Below are 19557 nucleotides of genomic sequence, written 5' to 3'. Positions count from 1 at the left end.
CCCGCCTCGGAGCTTCGACCTTCCATCGACGTCAACCCATCTCCACTTACTATCTATCTACTGCACGTAGCTGCGCTCAGCAGATAAGAGCAACCTAGATTACTGCCGTCGGATCTTCATGAGATTATTGCTTTCTCAATGTCAATGATGTCTAACACCACTTGACTTATTCTAATGATTACTGTTCACAAAGGAAAGCAGGACCTCATTGAAGTGGCATCGATGCGCATGATCTGCGTACGATGGACTTGAATGCTCTAGAGCAACCGCAGGTCTCACCCGGCGATGACGGCGCTAGAAGAAATACCTACGGCACTCCAGAATACTTTGCAAAAGAACCCTCGAATACCGGTAGCGATGATTCCTCCACGAGCTTGGAAGAAAGGCCTCCACCCCTCCCCCCGCGTCCGAACACCTTGAGCTTATTAGATGAAGGGTTCATTTCCTCTCGCTCAGTCAGGCAAACATTATCAGCTAGTTTGCAGGCCAAGGCTACGACGGCCGTGTCGATACCGGATATTAGCTTCCTGCAATTGAACGATGGTGGAAAAGAAAACTACCCTACCCGTGGTCCTTCGGGGGCACTAAGGGCCAAAGCAAGCCTCACTCAGCTTACAGCGTCGAGAAGCAGTGATGCGGGGGATTCTGTTAGTATTAGAAGCACGGCACCCAACACAGAGCTCGGTGAGGCGGAAAACGTTTTCAGCGACTTCCTTGCAGTGGAGTCCGGAGACGTTCAGCAGGACAGCAGCGGGCTTCTTCAATTCCCAGAGTTTCGGGCCGATGATGTCGAAGACGACTTTACGAGTGAATTTGAGCCAATCGGAGACCTGGACGATCAAGGCAAGAATGAAGGTTAGTGGTGATATGCTGTTGTGTAGTGATCATCTCACTGACTCAACACGAATCGCAGAGCTGCTTCTTGAGAGATGGAAGTCTAAAAGAAAACACTATCTCATCTTGTCTGCCGCTGGGAAACCCATTTGGACCAGGCATGGTGATGGTGGACTGATCTCAGGCTACATAGGTGTCATACAGACGATCATATCGTTTTACGAGGATGCGAAAGATCGTTTGAGCAGTTTTTGCGCCGGAGATACTAAGTTCGTGATTATCACCAAGGGTCCATTATACTTGGTAGCAATTAGTCGACTCTTGGAGAGCGATACGCAGCTGAAATTACAGCTAGAAGCCTTGTACATGCAAATTTTGTCTACCCTAACACTGCCCTCGTTGACACATCTCTTCTCTGTTCGACCGTCTACCGATCTTAAACGGCCCCTGCAAGGGACTGAGACGCTGCTGTCTACTCTGGCAGACAGCTTCACAAAGGGATCACCATCCACTTTCCTCTCCGCATTGGAATGCTTGAAAATTCGCAAGTCACATCGACAAGCGATCAATAATGTGCTTTTAAAAACCAAGGTCAGCAGCCTTCTTTATGGTCTGGTGGTTGCTGGAGGTAGACTAGTCAGTGTTGTGAGACCAAAAAAACATTCGCTACATCCTGGTGACTTACAACTTCTGTTCAACATGATATTTGAAGCAGAAGGCATCAAAGCAGGAGGTGGGGAGAGCTGGATCCCAGTCTGCTTACCCGGATTCAACAGCAGCGGATATCTATACATGTATGTCAGTTTCCTTGATCTCCGCGAAGATTCAGGCAATGCTGCCAGCGAGACGACAACAAAAGAAGAGTCGGTGGCGATCATCCTGATCAGCACGAATAAGGAGGGTTTTTTTGAACTGCAGGAGATGCGAAATTCGCTTGTCGAGGTATGCAAATCTGTCGCTAGAATCTGGCTTGTTCAGGACACTAACTCGACGCGGCGCTGGCAGCAATTGGAGAAGAATAGTAGTATCAAGATCATCAAAGAGGCTATTGATAGAGGCCGTCCGACTACTACTGATATTGTCCCCGGAACCGTCTTGCATCATTTTTTGTATAAATCTCGGGCAAATGTGCAATTCACCATGTCCTCTTACGACCCTGAGTTCACATCGATTTCTCGGCGCCGAAGGTTTGTCAAATCCATCACGCCATCTCTCAAACCCTTGATATGTTCGTGGACTAATGAACTCTTGGTGGTTCCTTTTTTCAGACTGATGTCAACATATAATAACCTACACTCTAGTATTCATGCTAAGCATGCTCATGTGAAAGTTCACCATTGTATCTCCCAGTCAGCCAGTTCTTTTGCTTGGGTGACCCCAATATTTGAACTTTACTGTGTTGCTAGCCCCAATGCCAATCGCAATGCACTTGCACAGAGTGCAAGTAAGATTGTCCAGTGGGTACAACGGGAGGAAGAACGGTTGTTTATAATTGGTGGAGCTGTAGGTCGTCCGCAAGAGAGAACTTTTTTGGCTAATATTGACTTCATTTCAAAAAAAGGTTTTCTGAAATCCAAATTACTGAGGTATTCCGCGGAACAGCGAGGCCATCTATGTGCAACACATACGAATCTCCTACCAACATGGATCGAGATGCTCAAATTCGTATTGCTTGAAGCGCCTCATATTGTCCCTAAGTCAAGATCTAGGGACAAAGACGAAGCCTTTGCTTCCGACATGACTCATCTAGTCATTGCACCTTACGGCTCGAGCGAACGGTCTAGTCGATCGTGTCATCTCGCAGAGCAAAGAGCTGCTGCATGACCTCATCTGCTTTGCTTCGGATGGCGTTATGATACATAACGTTCGTGATAAACTGCTTGATACCCTTGATCTTTGCCGCGGTCTTCGAGGCAAGGTCGAAGTGGACATACATGTCCTCTACGTACGTCGCTGCATAGACAGGGACTTCGTTGTTCGCGAGTCGAGCCTCATCATAAAGCTGGGACCACTCGGCCGTCGTGGCAAGGATTTCTGCGGCGTCTTTGACCTGCTGCAGTTCGGTGTATGACTCGAACATGTCTTGATAGATCTATAGTGACGAGTCGAAGTTAACCGTTGTTGCGGGAAATCTACCGGAGGAAGAACCTACCATTTCTCCAGTGAACAATATCTTTGGCTGCTTCTCGTCAATGTTGAACTGCGCATCAGCTGAGCGTAACCGATCCGCGGACCAATTTGAGGCTTGCCTGGAAGGAGTTAGCGATTGTTTCACATCCCACCGATAAGCTAGTTGCAAAGGCCTTTCTCACCCTTGGCAGTAGATCGCTTCATGAAGAATGGCGTAAATGATATTGTTGTCGAAGCCACCGTAGCTGTCGAGAGCGGTCAATGTTGGATGTGTGAGAAAACCAAAGAGCTCCAGGTCATTACACGCGCGTAGCAGCAGATCTGCCAGCTTCGGAGTTAGTGAAAGATAGAATTTGAAGCATAAGATGTAATATCACCATGAACGCTATCAAGACCGCCTGCAAGTCGTTAGAGCCTCCAGTCGTTTTTATTCATCAGGGCAATCAAGTTCACATACCGTGCATTCCAAACATGATACCAAGTTGCTGAATGCGTTCTGGCGTCAGAGTGCCAGACGGCACGGTGACGCGGTTCTCTTTCAAGTACTGAACGAGTTGCTTGACTCGATCAACATCTTCAGGAAATTTGTTATAGTATGCATTGTTTCTCTCCTTGACCTTCTCTTCTTTGTGTTAGAATGAGAACAGACACGCCAACTCAGGCCCAAACATACCGTAGGTGCGCTCATATACTGTATCTGGAAAATTAACAAGAGGAGGAAGCCCGCCGCAGATGAAGGCCTCTGTTAGTCCTTCTGGGCTTTAAATCAGATAGACGTATTATCAATAAAGCTGAACTATATGGATGAAGTGGGGAAAGACCTACAACATAGAAAGATACGTTACAGCACAGAAACCGCCGAAACTCTGGCCGATTATACTCCATTTGCGTTGGTCCTCGGGGTAGTCCGTAGTGAGGCATCGACGGATAGCTTCGCAGTCACGGACAATATTATCCGCACGGAAATGCTTCAGGTACTCGGCTTGTTTCACTGCATTGCCTTGAAGGGCGAGAGTTCGAGCCGTTATGGTCGAGCTCATGCCTGTACCGCGCTGGTCTAGGAACAGCACCTACACAACGATGAGGACATGAAGCTCCAAAGGAGAAAATTTGAGACAAAAAGATAATACGCACCTGGTAGCCTTTATCGAGCGCGGTTCCAACCCAGCCGTACTCTTGCGGAGGTCGACAGCCCATCCCCGGGCCTCCTTGAAGATAAACCAACCAAGGGAGCTGCTTCTCGCCCTTACCGTTGGCAGGATCAACTGGAGTCTCCAGACGACGGACGCTGCGAGCAAAGAGTCTCAGATTGTCATCATTGGGCTTACTGTAGTTCACGGGCACATCAAAGAGCAGCTCTGCCACGCGAAACTTCCCTGGAGAATCCCGCTTGTCAGTGCGCGTTATGAATAAAGAGTCCAAATGGACGAACCGGGGATATTATGAAATTTTCTATCGATTAACTTCGCAGCCATCTTCATGATTCTTGTAAATTGGGATGTGGGTTATGAGTAGGAGTGGCTATGAATATAATGGAAGCTCGCAAACTGTGGGAGTTGTTGACTTGAGGAGGGGAAAATGCTAAATGCTGCGGAGGTTCCTGGCTGTCTCGCATCCAACGGGACGATCTCCCGATCAATGGAGGAGAAAAATGTCTTGACTATCCATCGATAAGAACTCAAGCCGTCTCAATTCGAATAGAGTTCAATCATCTATAGACTCGTTTTTCGCTTTAGTCACATGGCTAACTACTCTGCTAGTGCTGATGTCCTTTACCCACCAGAGCTAGGCTGCCATGAATCGGGGGTATATATATGAATCACACTCACATTCCCCTATACTCAACTTTAAATAATCTGAATTATATTAAACCATGGAGTTGAAAGACGTCGATACCACATTCGAAACGCAGCAAGATTTTCAACAGGAATTATGGAAGATTGCCCAGAGCGAATGGAAGTCTGGTGTCTTACCAAGTGCCAACGATCTGGCACGCGCAAGAGCATCTCTGCCACAATCGCTAGCCAATGCTGGAATGGGGTATAAAGCCGCCAGGCAGCATATCCTGGATGATATTGTTCCAGGCTTGAATGGCAACAGTATCAGCCCCAATTACTATGGCTTCATCACCGGCGGCGTAACCCCCGCGGCGTTGTTTGCGGATAACGTTGTCTCCGCTTATGACCAGAACGTCCAGGTGCATCTTCCGGAGCATTCAGTTGCTACGGATGTCGAATATAATGCGCTGGGTTTGTTATTAGACCTCCTTCAGCTGGATCGAAGCTCTTGGTATAATGGTACATTTACGACTGGAGCAACCGCCAGTAACATTCTCGGTCTGGCCTGCGGAAGAGAATTTGCTGTGAAAGCCGCTGCGAAAAAGCGAGGGGCCGCTTTGCAGAGCGTTGGGCAGCATGGGTTGTTCGAAGTCATGCAAGCCTCCGGCATATCGGGGCTACAGGTGCTCTCCACGTTACCTCATTCATCTCTGGTGAAAGCAGCAGGCATACTAGGGATCGGCCGCGCAAATGTGAAGAACATCTGCCGTGATGATAATCCGCTTCTCTTCGATCTAGCAAAACTCGAGGCAGAATTGGCGCGATCTGAAAAGGCAACTATCGTCTCTGTGTCCTGCGGTGAGGTCAACACCGGACACTTCGCAACAGCTGGTCTTGAAGAAATGCTTGAAATACGCAGGCTCTGTGATGAATATGGCGCTTGGTTACACGTCGACGGAGCATTTGGCATCTTCGGCCGGATTCTGGACGATAGTCCGGAGTTTGCTTCCATCAAGAAAGGCTGTCAGGGCATCGAGTTAGCAGACTCCATCACGGGCGATGGACATAAACTACTCAACGTGCCGTACGACTGTGGGTTCTTCCTTTGCCGTCACGCCACAGTAGCACATGATGTCTTCCAGAATGCCAATGCAGCCTATTTGACGGCCAGCATGGCGGATGGGCCCTCAATCCCTTCTCCGTTGAATATTGGAATCGAGAACTCTAGGCGATTTAGAGCGTTGCCGGTCTATACCTCGCTGTTGGCTTACGGCCGCGCAGGATATCAAACTGTGCTTCAGAGACAGATACGGCTGGCTAGGAAGATTGTCGGATGGGTATTTGATCATCCGGCCTACGAAGTATTACCGGAAGTGAATAACAAAGAAGACCTACTGGACAAGACGTATATGAGCGTCCTCTTCAGCGCGAAGAATGATGAACTCAATCAAAGACTGGCATCGACAATAAATGCAACTTCCAGAATATTCGTCTCTGGTACTTCGTGGCAGGGCAGATCGGCTTGCCGCATCGCTATTTCGAATTGGCGGGTCGACGTGGAGAGGGATTTTGCGATTGTGACTGATGTTCTGGAAAGTATGGCCAAATAGCGTCGATAGACTTGTCTCAGTTCCGATGAATCCTCATTCTCCTGTACAAATGTTTGCTGAGAGCCAGGAAAGCGAGCATAATGCACCTCAATTCTTCTGGTTTGTCACAAGATGTTGATAACCAGCATGTGTATATATCTCGCCTAGAGTTTAGTCACTAAATCTGAACATGACATCGGTCCATTCTTAGGTTCATCTGCTCCTGTGGTGAAATATTAATGGTCTTGAGCTATGCCGTGGATTTGAGAATCATTGAGAAAATCAAAGCCGAACAGTATGCATTCATGTTCAATAGCATTCTTGTGGTATGTATCATTTACATACATCACCTACGTCGCCCAGCACCACCAAGATTATCAGTTCGGTCAGCGATGCTAACGACCTCGCCAATGCCAGCTGCTTCTTGTTCATCTTCCAGAGCCATGATTTCTTCTCTGCTATCCCACCACTTCTCCTCCGCCATATCGAACGCATCCTTGCGTAGTTCCTTGACATTCTTCTCTACCGCCATGCCCTTCTCTTTCAGGGTATCTAGCAGGATCTTCTGCCACTCCTCAGATGTACGGCTAAAGAAGTCACGCAAGCTCTCGAAAGGTCGGGGCAGAGGTCGACTGTCCTGCACAGAGGGCTCTGCTTCCTGTTCCTCCACTTCAAGCTGCTCCATTCCCTGGGTGACTGACGGTACTGTGACTTCGGTAGGTGCTGGGGACGCAGAGTCCAAGGACATTGCGTTTTCATCATCGTCTTCCTCCTCCTCGTCTTCATCCTCATCGTCCTCGTCCATCTCATCGTCACTCTCCGCTTCGTTGAGAAGATGCCAGTTGTCGGGTTCCTTGTAGTATATTTCCTTGACACCGTCGAGTTTCACCAAATCAATGGAGTACATATCATTGAAAGTGAACTCTCGGTCACCTTTCTCAAACGTTCCGCCGAATATGAATAGGGTATCGTCTTGCACGGCCAGTTGTGCATTGAAACGCTGGTGAGGCATCTCGTAGCGTACAATAGAAGCTTTCTCTGGCTCCGAGGGCTCGTCCTCCGTTTTTTGGGCGCTTTGCTGAAACTCATCATCATCATCCAGATCGCGGAGCCCTCCTTTTGCTTCCAAGGCTCTCAGGTTTTGAAGAAGCTCCTCTTCATCGGCCTTTGCCCGGTTTCGGGATCTCACCTGGTTGGCCTGCTGCTTCTTACCGGTTGCCCTTGGACGGCGAAGAGTCAGAGGGAAGAAACGATTTCTGTCAGTATTCCAGGCAAGCAACGTGTCAAAGAACTCGCTATCGATTCCCTCCTCACTGAGTTCAACGTCATGGACACCGCCGAACATGATACCTCGTCCTTTGTGATACGCCATAGTGGCGCCAGCACGGGCCGGGTTGGGCGAGTTTGCGGGTTTCTTACGGCGTTCCCAGCGTACCGTAGGAGCCGCGGACGCAGGGGCATCGGCCTCGGGTGGTGTAATTCGTAGAAACCAAGTGTCCTGATGGACCATAGGCTTCATGGTCATCCGTTGAGGACCACCCTTCTGTGCCTTTCCTCCCACACCGGTAGAGGCCTTCACGCGGGAGTAGCCACCGTACAGGACGGCTCCAGACTCGTGGGGCAGGAATGAGAATGATGACCGAGGGTCAGGCTTTTGAGATGCCGGGGGCAGTGTAGGACTGAACCAGGTGAATTTTGAGCAGTCGTAAATCCACAGGTCCTGGAGGTACTTTGTCTGCTGTGAAGTATCCTGGAACCCTCCGAAGAGGACAATATAGTTCTAGATGGACTCAGCATGATAGTCACTAGGAGCCGATTGACTTGACACACACCTTGAAATACGTCATTCTGTGGCCACTTCTAGCTGGCGGGCCTTTGCTTTTGGTCTCGAGACGAGTCCATTCTCTTGTGGCAGGGTCGAGATGCCAAAAGTCATTGTAATGATAGAACGTCCCCTGCTTTGGCGAAGAGAATTCGCCTGAATATTGGAGGCAACAGTTAGTGTGATTCATCCAGGATACTTAGGTTGCACAAGGCTCACCTCCAAATAAATAGACACCTCTGGCATTTCCTCCACGGCACCAGGCATGTCCGCTTCGAGGTAGAGGGCTGTTGGGACTGGTAACTTCTTTCCACTCATCTCGATCAATGTTGTAGACGAAGAGATTATTGAAGAATGTAGCAAGCGTGCCATCATAGTACTCGCCACCAAATATCAAGAGTTCGTTCCGATTTGAGGGAGACGCAAGTACTGTAGCAGAGGTACGTGGAGAAGGGGGTCCTGAGACTACCTCAGTGACCTTTAGAAATTTAGCTTGCTCTTCGGCATATTGTGCTAGGATCGCATCCAGATCGGCGTCTTCTGCGTCACTATCTGCGTCGCGACCCTTTGTCTTGTTCTTCTTTTCTTTTTGCGCAGCCTTCTTGGATTGCTTCGCTGCTACCCGCTCCTTGTGCTCGGTGGACTTCTTGTTTTTCTTGCCCATGTTGGACAATTGATAATGGACTGGGTTTGACTTCTAAGTTTGTACCTTCTGATGTCTTTCTGGCTTCTGAATATAACCCACTGTCTGTGAACGCGAGGCAATTACTTCTCTGAATTGGTGCCACAACGGAGCGAATCCATATGGCGCGGGGGTTTGTTAAAAAAAAAAAAAAGATCACCCCCGCATTTGGCCACTTATCTTGTAAAACAGATACTACGCAGACACAGACACAGCTATCGATGAGAACAGTAGTCATATAGACTTTACAAACGCCTAATGATAAAAGAGGACTAAAAACCAGGTGTAAATTCACCTACAAGCTGATTTTCCTGCAGAGGCTACGTCTTTTGGACATACATTACGCGAGGCTATGATCCTACTTTACTCCCGCAGTCCTCAAGTGAAGAATACCAGGAGACAAAATTTATGTGGCTGGAATCAAGATACAACTTCAAAAGCGCCTTGGATTAAGTTAAATAAATGGATGAAGAGTTCTATTATCTCGAGAGCATACATTTCCAGAATACTGATGTGTCTGGGTTGCCCGCAATAATGTACTGGCATTCAAGATAAGCAGGAGATAAGATTTCCCCGTTTTGATGCACTGCCCACGTGACAGCGTGTAGAGACGCGTCTATCGCTTGGTTTATTCTCCGATATGGAATTGTTTGACAACGCGATATCAAATACCACCAGAAATCGACGCTGACATTGTTGGAGGCACGAGCACAATCATGAACCCGAAAGGACGTCTCTATGACTAAAAATAATCTGGACGTCCATCTCAAATGGCTGCTGGACCAAGGCCCTTCACTATACCCTTCGTTGACATCATTCGCCCAAGAGATTCAGAACTCTGCCAGTCGACGGCCTACGACTCGTCCTCAGCAAGCGGACTCGAATGCAAGCATCGATCGATCGGATAGTATTGATGTGGGCGATTCCCAGGCCATCAAAAATATAAAAATCAACGAAGAGAAAGGTGATGATGGAGGCAACGTCACAGAGGTAGATTCCGACACGAACATGGCACGATTGCTACTTGCCCCTCAATCCGCGAGTAAATCTCGATTGCTTAGTCGCCCTGGAGAACGCCCGACAAGCACTCCAAATGCCGCAAAAGTCCGCCCTTTAGCGCAGTCCTTTACAGAACAGAGAGGAACAGCAGACCAGCACGGTCTTGCTCAAGGTAGGATGGTGAACTTTTGCTAGGTGCGTCCTTGAGCTGACGATGATCCGGATTATGTAGCGACTCAGCGAGGCTTTTCTGCTTCTTTTGATAGTCCTAGTCGGCCATTAAGGACGCCACTTCGATCAAAGCATGCGGTGGATCTGACCTCGCCGTTACTGGATATTGATTCTATCGATTTGACAGGCGACGTGGAACAGCCTACAGCCTCGTCTGACACGGTGGAAGATTTTGGTACACCACGGCGATTATGGACAGAGGATGCTGCGTCCCGCAAAGAACCGATCGAGAAGAGGGGCAGGAAACGGAAAAGCGACGAGTACATTTCAGATCTCTTGTCACCAAGACGGTGCGCCCACAAACCTCGCTCGCCCTCGCCTCTCGTTTCCACAAAATCTGCGTATCCTGAACACAGTTGCTTGCCACGTGAGTCCCAAGCTCGATCGAAAAAATCCCAACCAGCTTCGAATGATCGTATTTCGTCACTGGCGAAACAGTGGGAACGTGAGGCGTCCCTATCTCGGCCCGCTCGTCCAAACACTGTCATAGCCGATTCTGACGATAATGACGACACTGACAACTTATTTGAATGGATTGAAGAGGAAGAGGATCCGATTCTTTGTGATGACGACGCCCTGTATCCTGTTCTCCCCCAAGTCTCCTCTGTCAGCGACACCGAAGTCGTTGAGCCCTCAAAGCGATCAAAGAAGGATTCTGTTCCCACTTTGCATTTAGCTAGTGCCATACCGCGAAGCAACCTAGCGCCTGCTTCAGGGTCAAAGGACAAGGTGCATGCGAGTGATCAGCAAGCTTCTCAGGCGCCTGTCGCTTCCTATTTACCTGGATCTCAACCTCGGGATCAAGCCGTTCTTCAGTTTCTAAAACTTCCAGTTACCTCGCTTGACGACTTATTATCAAATCTCCAAGACACCCTCACAAAGAATTCGGAAATCGTCTACCAACAAGCTATGCGAGGCGAGCCAGCGCCCGAGTTCATCTCTGAGAACAAGTCCATCACTGAAAAAATGGATGCTATTGGTTTGCTGAAACAAGAGAAAGAGGAATATCAGGCATACGAAGCGAAGAAGGAGAGCTTAAAGAAAGCTCTCATACAACTAATTTCACGAGGCGGTGACCCTCAAACGATGCCGGACGAAATTGCTCAAAGTCGAGACGTCACCTCAAAGCTTCAGAAGATTGAGGAGAATATGAGCTGCCTACTGAGAAGAGCCGGTATTGACTCTGAGACTCTGAATTCAATGACGCGAGATGCCGCAAAACGTGGCTCGCAACAGGCTTCCTGCGACTCCGGGCCACGTTCTATGGGACCTTTGAAGAATGGGGACATTGTACGTTTGGGAAAGGCGCGAGAAGCTCCCGGTTCTCGCATCATGTCTCCCGTGCGGAACTCGTTTGACCGTAACCTTTCGCGGACGAATGTATCCGAACGCACGTCTGGCACGTCATTCAAGACCCCTGGCGGGAGTAACGCGCTTGATGAGTTCGGGTTGGTTGAGCCAATGATCTATGAGGAACATGAAGCTTTTACGAGAACTATGGGGAGTCCGTCGCGTCCGCTTGGCAACGTCGATGAGTTTGATTTGGATGCCGATGATGTGGATATGCTGGAAGCTGCAGAGCATTTTGACGACGGTCTGACGTTGACAACCGAGACCTCCGGGTACGAAACTCGCAGAGTCTTTGCTGAGACTTCCGGGAACGCGTCTCGTATGCCTGCAACACAGAAGTCGCAAACCCACAACCCCCTATGGAATCAAAATCCGTGGACAAAGGATGTGAAAAGTGTCTTGAGAGATAGGTTCCACCTTCGCGGATTCCGAATGAACCAGCTTGAGGCTATAGATGCTACGTTGAGTGGAAAGGATACCTTCGTCCTCATGCCTACGGGAGGAGGAAAGTCCCTGTGCTACCAGCTGCCCTCCGTTGTTACTAGCGGCTCAACCAGGGGAGTTACAATCGTGGTGTCGCCGCTTTTAAGCTTGATGCAAGACCAGGTATCACATTTGAAACGACTAAAGATCAAAGCATTCGTATTGAATGGTGAAACGAAGCAAGAGGAGAGGCAATGGATTATGCAAACACTGTCTGGGCCCACAGCTGAAGAACAGATTGAACTGCTGTACATTACCCCGGAGATGGTCAACAAGAGTCAAGCTCTCATCCGAAGCCTGGAGAAACTCAATAGACGACGCAGACTTGCTCGCATTGTGATTGATGAAGCTCATTGTGTCAGTCAATGGGGACACGACTTCCGCCCTGACTACAAAGCGCTGGGAGAAGTCAGAGATCAGTTGCCCGGCGTTCCGATGATGGCATTGACTGCCACGGCAACAGAGAATGTCAAGGTAGACGTCATTCATAACCTGAAGATGGAGGGTTGTGAGATCTTTACTCAAAGTTTCAACCGTCCCAATCTGACATACGAGGTACGACGAAAGACGAAATCTGCCGAGGTCCTGGATAGCATAGCCGACATAATCAAAACATCGTACCCTAATAAGTCTGGCATTGTCTATTGTCTGTCGCGCAAAACTTGTGAAACTGTTGCAGAAGCTCTTACATCGCAATACAACATCAAGGCCGAATATTATCATGCTGGTATGGATTCCTCCAAGAGGGCGGAGGTACAGGAATGGTGGCAGTCCGGCCGCGTTCATGTGATAGTTGCGACTATTGCCTTTGGAATGGGTATCGATAAGCCCGACGTACGCTTCGTCATTCATCACAGCATCCCAAAGAGCTTAGAAGGATACTACCAAGAGACTGGGCGTGCAGGTCGGGATGGCAAGCGCTCCGGCTGCTACCTCTATTACTCTTATCGGGATGCGACCTCCATCATGAGTATGATCGACAAAGGCGAGGGTGACAAGCAACAGAAACATCGACAGCGTCAAATGTTACGGAACGTTATGCAGTACTGTCTTAATCTTGCAGATTGCAGAAGAGTGCAGATTCTTGCATACTTCAATGAATATTTCCGCCAAAATGACTGCAACAAGTCTTGCGATAATTGCAAATCCGACGCTATTTTTGAGCACCATGACTTCTCTCAGCAAGCCGCTTCTGTTTTGAAGATCGTGCGATACTTCCAGGACCTCGAGGACAAGGTTACTATGTCCTATTGCGTGAATATCTTCCGGGGAAGCGTGAAAAGATTCCGCTCCCCCGAGCACAAGGATGCTCCTGGTTTCGGCGCAGGATCGGGGCTGGACTTGCAGGTCGCGGAACGACTCTTTCAATATCTTCTTGTCGAGGGGGCTCTCTTCGAAGAAAATGTGGTCAACGGCAGCAGATTTGCAGTCCAATATATCAAGCTTGGTCGGCGTGCCGCTGATTTCGAGAGCGGCCGGTGCAAACTGAAAATGCCCGTGCAAGTATCACCAAATGGAAAAGGCCCAACGGCAGCTGTCAGACCTCGCGCCGAAGCGCCCCAGTCCACAAATGTCTCATCTCCCGTGCAATCAGCAAATCGCCGACGCTTGGCACAGTATCGCTACCAACGCGATTCCGACGGCGAAATGGACAGTGACGGCTTTGAACAGATTCGGATAGCCGGCAAGCCGCGACATGAAGCCCGTCGCAGTCCGGGTCCGCCGATCACCGGTGACCAGCGGTTCGACAGCCTCGATTCTCTCCATAAAACTGTCGCCGAGGACTTCATGTTCTATGCCAAGAGCTTCTGTCAGGATGTAGGGTGCCCCACTCATACTCATTATCAAGGCAAGATCGCTGACTTTACGGCAGTTGGTCCTCAGAAAGAATCTTCGCAACCAGCCTTTCAGTGACGGGATTCTGCGCGAAATGGCCATAGTCTTTCCTAAAAGTGAGTGAATCATCCAATTTTCAGGCCAACCAGGAAGAATGCTGATATCAAGTAGACCTGTCGGAACTTGCTCAGATCCCTGGAATAGACCAAGATAAGGTCAATCGGTACGGAACACCCATACTGAAGCTCGTACGCGATGCTCAGCGTCGGTATGAGGAATTGAAACAGGAACGTGACAATAACGACGATGTTGTTCCGGATCCCAACCATCATAACGTGTACAACCTCTCGGACGACGAGTTTAGCGATGGTGAAGACCTATTCGTGGATCAATTGGCATCAATTCAAGAGGAAGACAAGGTTGTTTCAAGTCGATACTTCCCATCGCAGCTAGGGACAGATTCTGAATCTTACAACGAGTATCAAGACACTCAGACTAACCGTTCCAAGAAAAGAAAGACTTCGTCCAAGAAGCGATTCCACCGCAAGAACGCTACCGGGTCGAGTTCAAGGACGAAAACACCGCGACCTAGAAAGAAGTCCACTGATCATGTCGACAAGCGCTCTGCCGGTTCCCGAACTGGCCCCAAAGCAAAAAATACTGCCAAGAGTACTTCTTCCAGCATTGGAATGATGCCCGTCTGATACCTGCCTATGGTCTTTCTTTTTCTACGAGTCTCATTTATGACGTTAGCGGTATATTTCAAAGCCCAAGCATTGAACTTTTGATGAGCGTTTGATGTATCTCTCGCATTTTCAGGCGTTTTGCTGCCTGGGGTTTTCCGGAACCGCTCCTGTGGCCTTGAAAAGCGTGGTTTTTGCCCGTTCTAGATTTCTTACTGGCTTTCGGTTGAGCCGCTATATATCCATGGGGATGGCGTCTGACTGTTTGTCTTTTCCCAAGTGTTTGGTGAATTATGATACCATTTATAAGCTGGGGGATGTAGCATGATACATGTAGTCATCTCAATCGACTATTGAGCGCCCAAAATCAATCAATCGCAGCTTCCTGGCATCACGCGGATGAAATTGAGCCACCTTGGCTCTTACTAGAAAGCGCGAGGCCGCTGACTCGTGCGGTAGGTCTATGTAGGAGTAATCCGCATCTAGCAGAGCAGTAAGAAGAGCTCGCATCTCAGCCGCCGCCGCCTCTCTTTTGTTCATAGGGGTTGCCTGTTGGTTGCCCTCCTGCGCAGTTTGGCGACGAACAAGCTCATCGATCCGCTGTTGGCCACTGTCAGAAGCCCCCTCGGCCGAGGTCTTTGGTTTCTTAGGCTTCCCATGGCTAGTGTAGCCCGCTTTCAAGGTAGCGTCTGAAATTTCCATCGCATCTCCGACAGTGGGACCGCCCAGACTTTCTGCAGCGAGCATTGGGGCAAGTGTATCTTCGACAAATTTATAGAGAGAGGTCTTCAGCTCTTCTGTAGTAGTGTCAAGTCTCTCGATCTTTTCCTGTTGCTCTTTGACGAGATCATGCGCAAGCTGCGCAGGTGTTTTCTGGACTTGACTCGATTTTTCTGCGTTCAGCCGCTCAATTCTTTTCTCCAACCCGTCTCTAATCAATTGCGCATTGCGCAAATTGGCTTCTTCCACTTTCAAGCGCTGACGGTCGGCAGACAGTTTCTCCACCGTCAGTGAAATGGAGGTCTTACTCTCCTTGATGAGATGAGATGCCGCGTCAACCGCAAGTAGAGAAGGTAAAGGAGAACCTGGACTCGGCAGTCGCGTTTCTGATTGCAGAACAGCATCATACGCTTTCTTGGCTCTGCGCACGTGGGAGACACGAGCCCAAGGATCTGCATTAATTTGAGCGAAATCAATCGCGGTGGTCATGCGAAGCTGTTGCTCTTGTCAGTGTTCCTTATTCATGCTTGATGTCTCTTGCGACTGTCGGCTCATATTCTAGGCGCTCATTGGCGTACCTTGCGCAGCTCATCTTCATGACGTTTGACTTGAGCCTGCAGCTCCGTCAACGTCTCATCCAACTTGCGGTTGTAAGCTTCGAAAAGAGCTGGGCTTATCGGGTGTTCGTCGTAGAACTCCTCCGCTTTTTGGCGCTTTTGCGCGAAATGTTGGATTTTATCAACGGTTTCTTGGGAGACATCCATAGCAATTTTATTTATTTCTGCGAGATCTCAATCTGCCGAAGAGTCTATTGCTTGACTTTACTGCGAGTCTCCTTGTACTTGAGAACACGCAGCAACCGAACGAGAACTGTTCATAATTACTAACAATGATTGTTTTGCACATGCCATATCACGATGCCAATTCTCACGTGATGACATCCCCTGCGCTAGCGCAATTTGGACTAGCGTGACCCGTGCGACCAGCTTGCTTCACCTCTTCTTGCAACATCATCTCTTCATCGCTACATCTGGAGGACGTTTCTTTATTCATCGTCATCTCTACCTAGCCTCATTCACTTCGTTCCCATCTTCTGTGCAGCTGTAAAGCAAATAGCTGCTGCTTGCTTGTTTCTTCAGTCCTCGGTGTTGACTCCAGCTGTGACGAGTCCCTTTCGGGCCATTACTGCGTGGCGGTGATTCAGCAGCCTCTGTGTTGGGAGACAACGCGTTTTTTGCGGAGGAATTGCACGTCTGGATTTTTGGCAGTTGCTCAGGGCTTTATTCTGCTCTAATATTCATCATCTTATTCCCAACGCCCCATTGGCAGCCTTCCGAGCACGTCCGGATTCTGAGTTCTCACTACCATCACCATCCAGCATCACTTCCTCTTCGCTTCATCGTACCCTCCTACCTTAGCACCGCTTCATCTTGGTGAAGCTTCCTGCTCCAACAGCCAAGGCCCGTGATAACCCAGCCTCTTCACATCTTCCTCGTCGACTGTCCTTCCTCCACCAACCTTGCTCTCTTCACTGTGCACGAACACCAATTTTCCTAGTCATTTCAAGCACCAGATTCCCTTCCCAGTCGGTCGCCTGCACCAGCAAGTTTTATTGGGAACTCCTGGTGTACATAGTCGGTCAGTTCAGGCAGAGCAAAGAAAGAAAAGAAAAAGAAAGCTATTCTCTTGACACTTCGCCTTCTTGCGTAAGTGAAGCCAGACTGCACAGTTGACACAATGTCTGCTTCTCCATCCGCACTGCAATCGACCAAGCGTCCCTTGGAGGACCCCTCTTCGCCTTCCGGACCAAATGATCAGCCAGAAGCCAAGCGTCCTGCCTTGGACAAAGTAGTAAAGGGAGACGAGTCGGAGGCCTATACGGATGCCAAGGTTGAGTCTTCCGCTGCACCAAGTGCCGCCGCTGATGGCCAGGGCGACACTGTCGTTCCTGATGCTCCAAATGGTAAGGGTGCATCCACCGAGACGCAGCCAATTCAGTCAACTGCGTCTCATGGCGAGCGCGCTGCTTCTCAACCCGAACAGCACCGCCCACAAGATGAGTCCAGCTGGATTCACATTCGCGCTGTAATCTCCAGCCAGGAAGCTGCCACAGTCATCGGCAAGGGTGGGGAAAATGTATCTCAAATTCGTCATTTGTCTGGAGCCAAGTGCACCGTCAGCGACTACTCCCGTGGTGCAGTTGAACGTATCTTGACCGTGAGCGGCCCACAGGATGCTGTTGCCAAGGTTGGTTTTTTGATCTACTATTCGCTGTGTGAAAGGTTGCTAATCTCAAGTAGGCGTTTGGTTTGATCATTCGTACACTGAACAATGAACCTCTTGATGCCCCCTCTACCGCCCAATCCAAGACATACCCTCTGCGTTTGCTGATCCCCCATCTCCTTATTGGCTCGATCATTGGCAAGGGTGGTTCCCGCATTCGCGAGATTCAGGAGGCCTCTGGTGCCCGGCTGAATGCATCCGATTCTTGCCTTCCCTTGTCCTCTGAGCGGTCACTTGTAATTCTCGGCGTTGCCGATTCTGTCCATATCGCTACCTACTACGTCGCCGTAACCCTCGTTGAGCAGCTCACTGAGCGCTTTGGAGGTCCTGCAGCCTCGGCTTATGCCACTCGCAGCGGTGGCCCTGCTGGCGCAGTGCCTGGCGGAATGCAGGTTGTCCCGTATGTTCCACAGCCCGCTGGTGGTCAATACGGCCATCCAGAACATTTCAAGAGACACCATCCCCACCCCAATCGCGCTGCTGCAGGCGCTTATGGCGTCCCTTACCTTCACGGTCAGCCTGCGCCCGCACCTGTGGCCCAGCCGGCTTTGCACTATGGTGCTGCTCCCCATGCCCCTTATGCAGGAGCTGGCCCCCATCAGCCTGCTCCATACGGCGCACCGCAGCCCGCTCAGGCACGCGGCGCCCCTACCCCTGCTACACCTGTTGGAGGGGTTATGCCTGGTCAGCCATTGACTCAGCAGATTTACATTCCCAATGACATGGTCGGTGCCATCATCGGAAAGGGCGGTGCCAAGATCAATGAGATCCGACACCTCAGTGGCAGTGTGATCAAGATCAATGAGCCCCAAGAGAACAGCAATGAGCGCCTGGTGACCATTACCGGAACCCAGGAATGCAACCAAATGGCTCTCTACATGCTTTACTCGCGACTTGGTTAGTACTCCCCTTTGTGAACCTTGAGTCAACATCAGTGCTAATTTAACCGTGCTACACAGAAAGCGAAAAACACCGCATTTGAGAAGACCAAATTTCAATTCCCTGTGTCCTGGAGCAAGCCGACCGTCTGTGTCACATGCAAAAAGTCTACTATGTTCCTTGGAGGCTTTGATGTTTCTTTCGGGTATATTCTGCGTTGTACTTTACTTTAAGGCGCTGTCTTTCCCTCTGCGTATCACTCCAGTATTCATAGCAATCCACGTGTTCTCCTATTTTTTGCTCCTTGTGCTCACCCACTCCTACAATCTAACGCAACATTTTGCTTCACGAAGAATCAGATCTTCTTGAAGCTGACATGTTTCATCTCCAGTCCCTGCACAGCAGAAAGCATCTTCTCTCGGATCGGCTCGATGGACTCCGCAAACTCCTTGGTCTCCCTAGCCGCCATGTGGGCATCCACGCTCTCCCATCCCACCGCAAGAAGATACACGAACGCCTCCCCGGATGGACTCTTCGAATGCTGGAATGTCCCTGGCCGTTGAATCTGCGCCATGGTCCAGGACTTCGGCCGCGATTTCTCGGACAGCTTCTCTGTCAGCACCGCGCGGAAGTTGATCAGATCCGCATTGAGCTTCTTGTGCTCCTCGGGATTCAGCGAACTGGGAAAAGACAACGTCGCCAGCTCCGTGACCGGGTTCGTGGTTAAAGTCTCCGTTTCGGAGATGGGTGGGTTAAGTGTTGCGTAGAACGTGATGAAATCGGAGTTTGGTTCGAGGTATGGGGCGAGGAGATCTGCCTGGCATTTGGCGTGGGAGTCTTCCCAGACTATTTTCACACAAACCATTAGACATCTCCTGATAGATACAAGCTAGTGTCAAGTGAGAAGCTCTTTGGTTTTTGCTAGAACTCACCGACTACCCACACCACGACATTCTCGTCCTCGACTGCTCTCCCCCATGCGGAGCTCTGGTGGCCGCTTTGTTGTTTTGTCGCGGAGAATATCTTACATAGGGATGCGCCTTCCTCGTTTGAGGGGTCTTCTGGTTTTACGGACGGTTTCAATTTGAAGACCACGAACTCGGTGACTGGGAGGACCATTTTGTTCTCTTGGTGGGTTTGGCTTTGGACTGCGGTATTGGAAGTATAGGTTGGATATCGGTGGGTGTGAGTAAAGTCTGTAGATATTTCAAGGAAGTTGGTCTAGTCTATTCTTGGGCTGGCTAATTATTGTTATAAG

At 49.6% G+C, this 19557-nt stretch overlaps 7 protein-coding genes across 7 annotated transcripts; 3 read left to right on the top strand and 4 right to left on the bottom strand.

The window, feature by feature from the left end:
- Window positions 1-242: 242 nt before the first annotated feature.
- Window positions 243-2404, top strand: MON1 (guanine nucleotide exchange factor MON1; the record flags this gene model as incomplete). The annotated part of the gene is made up of 5 exons (XM_026761702.1): window positions 243-855; window positions 914-1776; window positions 1840-2021; window positions 2136-2337; window positions 2396-2404. The coding sequence occupies 5 exons, from the start codon at window positions 243-245 to the stop codon at window positions 2402-2404; spliced, it is 1869 nt and encodes a 622-aa protein (XP_026615485.1).
- Window positions 2405-2614: 210 nt separating this feature from the next.
- Window positions 2615-4445, bottom strand: CDV56_108011 (proline iminopeptidase; the record flags this gene model as incomplete). The annotated part of the gene is made up of 9 exons (XM_026761630.1): window positions 2615-2926; window positions 2987-3083; window positions 3147-3285; window positions 3342-3362; window positions 3422-3586; window positions 3638-3723; window positions 3790-4034; window positions 4099-4340; window positions 4397-4445. 9 exons carry the CDS (start codon window positions 4443-4445, stop codon window positions 2615-2617), a joined length of 1356 nt encoding a protein of 451 aa, XP_026615484.1.
- A 392-nt stretch (window positions 4446-4837) lies between these two features.
- On the top strand, window positions 4838-6352 carry CDV56_107942 (pyridoxal phosphate-dependent decarboxylase family protein; the record flags this gene model as incomplete). Its single annotated transcript, XM_026761561.1, has 1 exon — window positions 4838-6352. The coding sequence occupies one exon, from the start codon at window positions 4838-4840 to the stop codon at window positions 6350-6352; it is 1515 nt and encodes a 504-aa protein (XP_026615483.1).
- Window positions 6353-6677: 325 nt separating this feature from the next.
- On the bottom strand, window positions 6678-8817 carry CDV56_107866 (putative Kelch repeats protein; the record flags this gene model as incomplete). Its single annotated transcript, XM_026761485.1, has 3 exons — window positions 6678-8111; window positions 8164-8309; window positions 8373-8817. The coding sequence occupies 3 exons, from the start codon at window positions 8815-8817 to the stop codon at window positions 6678-6680; spliced, it is 2025 nt and encodes a 674-aa protein (XP_026615482.1).
- Window positions 8818-14759: 5942 nt separating this feature from the next.
- On the bottom strand, window positions 14760-15901 carry CDV56_107596 (uncharacterized protein; the record flags this gene model as incomplete). Its single annotated transcript, XM_026761215.1, has 2 exons — window positions 14760-15632; window positions 15716-15901. The coding sequence occupies 2 exons, from the start codon at window positions 15899-15901 to the stop codon at window positions 14760-14762; spliced, it is 1059 nt and encodes a 352-aa protein (XP_026615481.1).
- Window positions 15902-16874: 973 nt separating this feature from the next.
- Window positions 16875-18402, top strand: CDV56_107486 (telomere maintenance protein PBP2; the record flags this gene model as incomplete). Its single annotated transcript, XM_026761105.1, has 3 exons — window positions 16875-17384; window positions 17438-18317; window positions 18380-18402. 3 exons carry the CDS (start codon window positions 16875-16877, stop codon window positions 18400-18402), a joined length of 1413 nt encoding a protein of 470 aa, XP_026615480.1.
- A 252-nt stretch (window positions 18403-18654) lies between these two features.
- Window positions 18655-19418, bottom strand: CDV56_107449 (uncharacterized protein; the record flags this gene model as incomplete). The annotated part of the gene is made up of 2 exons (XM_026761068.1): window positions 18655-19145; window positions 19232-19418. The coding sequence occupies 2 exons, from the start codon at window positions 19416-19418 to the stop codon at window positions 18655-18657; spliced, it is 678 nt and encodes a 225-aa protein (XP_026615479.1).
- Window positions 19419-19557: the final 139 nt, after the last annotated feature.

This window comes from Aspergillus thermomutatus, assembly GCF_002237265.1.
Source record: "Aspergillus thermomutatus strain HMR AF 39 chromosome Unknown NODE_65, whole genome shotgun sequence".
Lineage (NCBI taxonomy): Eukaryota > Fungi > Ascomycota > Eurotiomycetes > Eurotiales > Aspergillaceae > Aspergillus > Aspergillus thermomutatus.
The sequence above is the reverse complement of the archived record's forward strand: the minus strand, read 5'-3'. Positions and strand labels throughout refer to the sequence as shown.